The sequence below is a fragment of the Zeus faber genome (genome assembly GCF_960531495.2).
Source record: "Zeus faber genome assembly, chromosome: 15".
In the NCBI taxonomy this organism is placed as follows: domain Eukaryota; kingdom Metazoa; phylum Chordata; class Actinopteri; order Zeiformes; family Zeidae; genus Zeus; species Zeus faber.
The window spans coordinates 1,445,472-1,452,971 of NC_137194.1; the positions used below are offsets into that span (position 1 = coordinate 1,445,472).

Consider the following 7,500-nt stretch of genomic DNA (forward strand, 5'->3'; position numbering starts at 1 on the left):
GAAGGACCCCACTCCCTTCCTCCCCCACTCCCTCCTTCCCTCCTCCCCCACTCCCTCCTCCCCTCCTCCCCCACTCCCTCCTGCCCCACTCCCTCCTCCCTCCTCCCCTCCTCCCCCACTCCCAAACATTAAAATAAATAATAAAAAATGCACGTCGTACATAAAAATGTACGACGTGCCCTCAGATGGAAGTACTGCAGTACAAGCACGCAGTACCTGTGTTTTGGTATTTACCGCACTTGTGTAGAGGTATTGGGTTCTCTTCCTTCCTGACTGGCTGAGTGCACGGGTGTGCATGTGCACGTGGCTTGTGTGCAGGTGCAGGTGCAGGTGCAGGTGCAGGTGTGTGATCACAGTTGTGCTGGTTGTGTTTGCATCAAGGTTTGTGTTGATGTCGTTCAAGCTCCTGATGCTGAAGCTTGTCAACAAAAACATGAATGTGCTGCCACATCTACTCAAAGTTTTATATATATGTATATATGCACGGTGTGTATATATATATATATATATATATATATATATATATATAAATGTATTTTTATTATTATAATTAGGGGTCCAGGTGGGTGTCTGTAGTTGTTCTGTACATTTTGAATGGTAAAAGGAGCTGCCACCCCAGCTTGGGCAGGTTGACGTCCTGTTTGAAGCGCGTGGTCGTTGTTGGCGTCTGGCCGGCACGGCCTGGATGACACGCGTGTGCAGACGTTGATGTGTCACAGAAATGCTTCATAGCAGTTGAAGCCACATGACTGAGCTGATTGTATTATTATCATTTAATTTTAACTTTAAAACCTTGACTGTTATTGAATGATAATCAGCTGCAGAAAGGAAGCTCCGCATGAGTCTGAACGCAAGTTCATGTGGGAACTGGAAGGATTTACATCAGGTTTCCTATCAGTTGAGGGTTAGTGTGCACATAGGGTGTGTTCAGGGTGTGTGTGTGTGTGTGTGTGTGTGTGTGTGTGTGTGTGTGTGTGTGTGTGTGTGTGTGTGTGTGTGTGTGTGTCTAATGGTCGCTTCATCACTCTGGACCTCATTACTGAAAGTGCTGGTCTCTCGATGCTGCTAACAGCTACAGAGGCTTGTTCAGGGTGTGTTCAGGGTGTGTTGTTGGTGGCACGGTGGTGCAGTGCATTGCACTGCTGCCTCACAGCAAGAAGGTCCTGGGTTTGATTCCCGCCTGGGGCGCTGTTGGCACCGTGCTCCGGTGGGTTATCTCCCAAACAGGAGCCTTTCTGTGTGGAGTTTGCATGTTCTCCCCGTGTTCACATGGGGTTTCCTCCACCTCACGTCAGTAAGGACCCCCCTCAAAAACATGCACCCATCATGGTCTGACCAGCGATGGACACTTATCACCTGGTCCCCGGGCGCGTCCACGTACGCTGCCCACTGCTCCTGGCTGTGGCCCCGGAGGAAGGACAAGCCAGGATGGTTCAATGCAGAGGAGCCATTTCACCAGCACCATCAAGCATGTGTGTGTGTGTGTGTGCAAGCATGTGTTGTGGTGTGGTGTGTTGCGTGATAAATAAAGACTGTTTCTTTTCTTCTTTCAGTGTGTGTGTTCAGGGTGTGTTCAGGGTGTGTGTTCAGGGTGTGTTCAGGGTGTGTGTTCGGGGTGTGTGTTCAGGGTGTGTGTTCAGGGTGTGTTCAGGGTGTGTGTTCGGGGTGTGTGTTCAGGGTGTGTGTTCAGGGTGTGTTCGGGGTGTGTGTTCAGGGTGTGTTCAGGGTGTGTATTCAGGGTGTGTTCGGGGTGTGTGTTCAGGGTGTGTTCAGGGTTTGTGTTCGGGGTGTGTGTTCAGGGTGTGTTCGGGGTGTGTGTTCAGGGTGTGTTCAGGGTGTGTGTTCAGGGTGTGTTCAGGGTGTGTGTTCAGGGTGTGTGTTCAGGGTGTGTTCGGGGTGTGTGTTCAGGGTGTGTTCGGGGTGTGTGTTCGGGGTGTGTGTTCGGGGTGTGTTCGGGGTGTGTTCAGGGTGTGTTCGGGGTGTGTCCAGTGTGTGTGTTCAGGGTGTGTTCAGGGTGTGTTCAGGGTGTTTGTTCAGGGTGTGTGTTCGGGGTGTGTGTTTGGGGTGTGTGTTCAGGGTGTGTTCAGGGTGTGTTCAGGGTGTGTGTTCGGGGTGTGTGTTCGGGGTGTGTGTTCGGGGTGTGTGTTCAGGGTGTGTGTTCAGGGTGTGCTCAGGGTGTTTGTTCAGGGTGTGTTTAGGGTGTGTGTTTGGGGTGTGTGTTCAGGGTGTGTTCAGGGTGTGTTCGGGGTGTGTCCAGTGTGTGTGTCCAGGGTGTGTTCAGGGTGTGTGTTCAGGGTGTGTTCAGGGTGTGTGTTCAGGGTGTTTGTTCAGGGTGTGTTCAGGGTGTGTGTGTTCAGGGTATGTGTTCGAGGTGTGTGTTTGGGGTGTGTGTTCGGGGTGTGTTCAGGGTGTGTTCAGGGTGTGTTCAGGGTGTGTTCAGGGTGGGGAGGTGCTAATCCCCAGAATTCTATCACTTATCAAAATGTAAAAAATCACAATATTTCACATGTAACCAAATCAGATGGATTGTTGGGTGGAGAGATGGGCGTGTTGGGAGAAGAGGAAACGAGAGGGGTGGAGGGAGGGAGGGACACTGAGTGTGTGGAATTGAAGGGGGATGAAAACCGACACGAAAGGACGGAGGAGTGGAGCTGAGAGCGACGCCTCCAGCCGAGGCAGCTCCACCCTGTTACCATGTCATGTTTAATAATGCCTGTAGCACACACACACTTTAATACAAGTCTTATCTTCTTCATATGATTTTGAAAACATTCTGTGCTTATTATTTCTCATAGTTGTATGAACACGTGTTTCTAAACAATTGATGTGTAAACGGTGACATTTGCACCTTCACTCTGGCACCTCCCTGCTTCCTGCTTCCTGCTTTCTGCTTCCTGCTTCCTGCTTCCTGCTTCCTGCTCCCCTAGCTGGAGCGGAGCACGGCGTCGGGTGCGATGGAAAACGTGTCTTTTCGTCGGGAATTTCCGCCTCAGTTTGAAGGAGCTTCAGCTGGGCTGTGGCGGCTGGTTCTCGCGCTCTCCTGGCCAAAGCCAGGTGGACGCCGGGCTCCGACACCGTGAGCTTTGGGCGCAAAGCGCGGCGGAGGCGAGCGGGGAGGCGAGCGGTGCGGGCCCGGGAAGGGACGTTGACATACGGGACTCAAACCATCTCAAATATGCACCTCCACCGCCTCATCTCCACAACCGCCTCCTCCACCCGGACACTCAGTGGTCTGGCCTCATCGCTGCAGCTGGTTGTGAAGGAAGCGGCGACAGTTTGGTTGAACGTGAGCTTGTCTGTGCCTCCAGGATGACAGTCTACTGAGCAGCGAGGAGGAGGCCGACATGAGCGAGCCCACCTGGCTGGCAGCGGACCTGGGGCAGGGAGACAGGATGAGCCCCCACCACGCCCACGGCAAGGAGGACGACGGTAAGGAGCCCACTGACGCCCACTGACACCTACTGGCACCTACTGATGCCCACCGACACCGACTGACGCCCACCGACACCTACTGACACCCACCGACACCTACTGACACCTATTGACACCTACTGACGCCCGCCGACACCTATTTGCACCTAACGACACCTACTGAGGCCTACTGACGCCCACTGACACCTCCTGGCACCTACTGATGCCTACTGACGCCCACTGACACCTACTGGCACCTAATGACGCCTACTGACGCCCACCGACACCTACTGGCACCTACTGATGCCTACCGACGCCTACTGACACCTACTGGCACCTACTGATGCCTACTGACGCCCACCGACACCTACTTACACCCACTGACGCCTACTGACGCCCACCGGTGTCCGCTGAGACCTGGTGACACCTACTCACACCTACTGACGCCGACTGACACCTACTGATGCCCACCGACACCTACTGATGCTCACCGGTGTTCGCTGAGACCCGGTGACACCCACTCACACCTACTGATGCCCACTGAAACCTACTGACACCCACCGACACCTACTGAGGCCCACTGACATCTACTGACGCCCACCTACACCTACTGACACTCACCGACACCTACTGACGCCCACCGACACCTACTGGCACCTACTGGCACCTACTGACGCCTACTGACGCCCGCCGACACCTACTTGCACCTACCGACACGTACTGACGCCTACTGACGCCCACTGACACCTACTGACGCCCACCTACACCTACTGACACCAACCAACACCTACTGACACCTACCGACACCTACTGACGCCCACCGACACCTACTGACACCAACCAACACCTACTGACACCTACTGACGCCCACCTACACCTACTGACGCCAACCAACACCTACTGACACCTACCGACACCTACTGACACCCACCGACACCTACTGACGCCCACTGACACCTACTGACGCCCACCTACACCTACTGACACCAACCAACACCTACTGACACCTACCGACACCTACTGACGCCCACCGGTGTCCGCTGAGACCCGGTGACACCCACTCACACCTGCTGGGGTCCACTGACGCTACACCCACTGACACCAGCTACACCCACTGACATCTACTGACGCCCTGTGGCCATGTGGAGGTTTTAATGTGGAAATGTTGAAACATTTTGAAGACAAGTGTTTAAAAAGCAGCGTCAACAAACTGTGTGTGTGTGTGGAATAGAAGTACCAGTGCCAAGTGAGAGAACTCCAACAGATGTTATTAGTCTCTCTCTCTCTCTCTGTCTCTGTCTCTGTCTCTGTCTCTCTCTGTCTCTCTGTCTCTGTCTCTGTCTCTGTCTCTCTCTGTCTCTCTGTCTCTGTCTCTGTCTCTGTCTCTCTCTCTGTCTCTCTCTGTCTCTCTCTGTCTCTCTCTCTGTCTCTCTCTGTCTCTCTGTCTCTGTCTCGCGCTCTCTCTCTCACTTTCTCTCTTGCTCGCTCTCCCTCTCTCACCAGAGCAACCTGTTGTTTTAATAAATAAAGTTTTTAAAAATCTGTTTCAATTTTAAACAAAATATGATATTGAATTGTGATGGGGGTGTGGAGGAGAGGAGTTTACTAGTGCGGCTGGATGGAGGGAGGAATGGAGGGATGAATGGATGGATGGAGGGATGGAGGAATGGGTGGAGGGAGAGGGGGAGGGATTCTGAGAGAGAGGTGTGGAACTGACCCGGCAGCAGATAAGAGAGAGGACGGCAAGAAGTGATGGAAGAGGAGGTGGAGGAAGGAGTGAGAGGAGGTGGAGGAAGGGGAGAGAGGGATGGGAGGGTCTGTATCTGGATCAGCAGGAAGTGATCAGCGCCGGACGGTTCGACCTGCTCCACCAGTCAGTCACCATCTTGATGGATTCCTGATATCAGTATGAGTATCAGTATCAATACCAGTATCAGTATCAGTACCAGTACCAGTATCAGTATCAGTACCAGTATCAGTATCAGTACCAGTATCAGTACCAGTACCAGTATCAGTATCAGTATCAGTACCAGTATCAGTATCAGTACCAGTACCAGTACCAGTACCAGTATCAGTACCAGTACCAGTACCAGTATCAGTACCGGGCTGACGCCGGTGGAAGGCGTCAGGTCGGATGTCGGAGAAAGAAAATGTAGGAATCCGCTCCGGTCTCCTCAGGAATCCAGCCTCGAAACACGTAAACACTTTGCTGACGTGGGGTGAAGGGGACGTGAAGCAGCACCTGCTGGTGACAACGGTCCAGTGTTTGTTGTAAATTCCCAAATTTTGCACAAATTAGCACTTTGAAGTGACATTGTTATGAAGTGATATAAGCTGCATAAAGCAAAGCCACAGTTTTGTACAAGTTGTGTTTCTTCCTATTTGGGACTTTTCCATCTTGAGACAAAGTGGATCCGGCTGCGGAGAGGGATCAAAAAACAGCCCCGGCGTCTGCAACAGACACGCCCCGTTTCCAACGGGCGTGGTGCACGATGGAGGAACAGGCGCAGTGCACGACGGAGGAACACAGGCGCGGGGCATGACGGAGGAACACAGGCGGTGCACGACGGAGGAACAGGCGCGGTGCACGATGGAGGAACAGGCCGGGTGCACGATGGAGGAACAGGCCGGGTGCACGATGGAGGAACAGGCCGGGTGCACGATGGAGGAACAGGCGCGGTGCACGACGGAGGAACAGGCGCGGGGCACGACGGAGGAACACAGGCGATGCACGACGGAGGAACAGGCGTGGTGCACGATGGAGGAACAGGCGCAGTGCACGACGGAGGAACACAGGCGCGGGGCATGACGGAGGAACACAGGCGGTGCACGACGGAGGAACAGGCGCGGTGCACGATGGAGGAACAGGCCGGGTGCACGATGGAGGAACAGGCCGGGTGCACGATGGAGGAACAGGCGCGGTGCCCGACGGAGGAACACAGGCGGTGCACGACGGAGGAACAGGTGCGGTGCACGACGGAGGAACAGGTGCGGGGCACGATGGAGGAACACAGGCGGTGCACGACGGAGGAACAGGTGCGGTGCACGACGGAGGAACAGGCGCGGGGCATGATGGAGGAACACAGGCGGTGCACGACGGAGGAACAGGCGCGGGGCATGATGGAGGAACACAGGCGGTGCACGACGGAGGAACAGGTGCGGTGCACGACGGAGGAACAGGCGCGGGGCATGATGGAGGAACACAGGCGGTGCACGACGGAGGAACAGGCGCGGGGCATGATGGAGGAACACAGGCGGTGCACGACGGAGGAACAGGTGCGGTGCACGACGGAGGAACAGGCGCGGGGCACGAGGGAGGAACAGGTGCGGTGCACGATGGAGGAACAGGCGGGGTGCACGACGGAGGAACACAGGCGCGGGGCATGACGGAGGAACACAGGCGGTGCACGACCGAGGAACAGGCGCGGTGCACGATGGAGGAACAGGCGCGGTGCACGATGGAGGAACAGGCGCGGTACCCGACGGAGGAACACAGGCGGTGCACAACGGAGGAACAGGTGCGGTGCACGACGGAGGAACAGGTGCGGTGCACGACGGAGGAACAGGCGCGGGGCACGACGGAGGAACAGGCACGGTGCACGACGGAGGAACAGGCGCGGGGCGCGACGGAGGAACACAGGCGGTGCACGACGGAGGAACAGGCGCGGTGCACGACGGAGGAACACAGGCGGTGCACGACGGAGGAACACAGGCGGTGCACGACGGAGGAACACAGGCGGTGCACAACGGAGGAACAGGCGCGGTGCACGATGGAGGAACAGGCGTGGTGCCCGATGGAGAAACACAGGCGGTGCACGACGGAGGAACAGGTGCGGTGCACGACGGAGGAACAGGCGCGGGGCACGATGGAGGAACACAGGCGGTGCACGACGGAGGAACAGGCGCGGGGCACCACGGAGGAACACGTGCGGGGCACGACGGAGGAACACAGGCGGTGCACAACGGAGGAACAGGCGCGGTGCACGATGGAGGAACAGGCGTGGTGCCCGACGGAGAAACACAGGCGGTGCACGACGGAGGAACAGGTGCGGTGCATGACGGAGGAACAGGCGCGGGGCACGATGGAGG

General features: G+C 55.9%; 1 protein-coding gene across 1 annotated transcript in view; it reads left to right on the plus strand.

The window, feature by feature from the left end:
• The window catches only part of nol4lb (nucleolar protein 4-like b), a gene marked incomplete at both ends in the record, with an annotated part of 92,523 nt that overhangs the window by 24,110 nt on the left and 60,913 nt on the right, over positions 1–7,500 (plus strand). Inside the window, one exon of the mRNA XM_080014479.1 lies at positions 3,309–3,429. Within this exon, the coding sequence (XP_079870605.1) occupies positions 3,309–3,429 (121 nt within the window). The remainder of the gene's footprint in view (positions 1–3,308; positions 3,430–7,500) is intronic.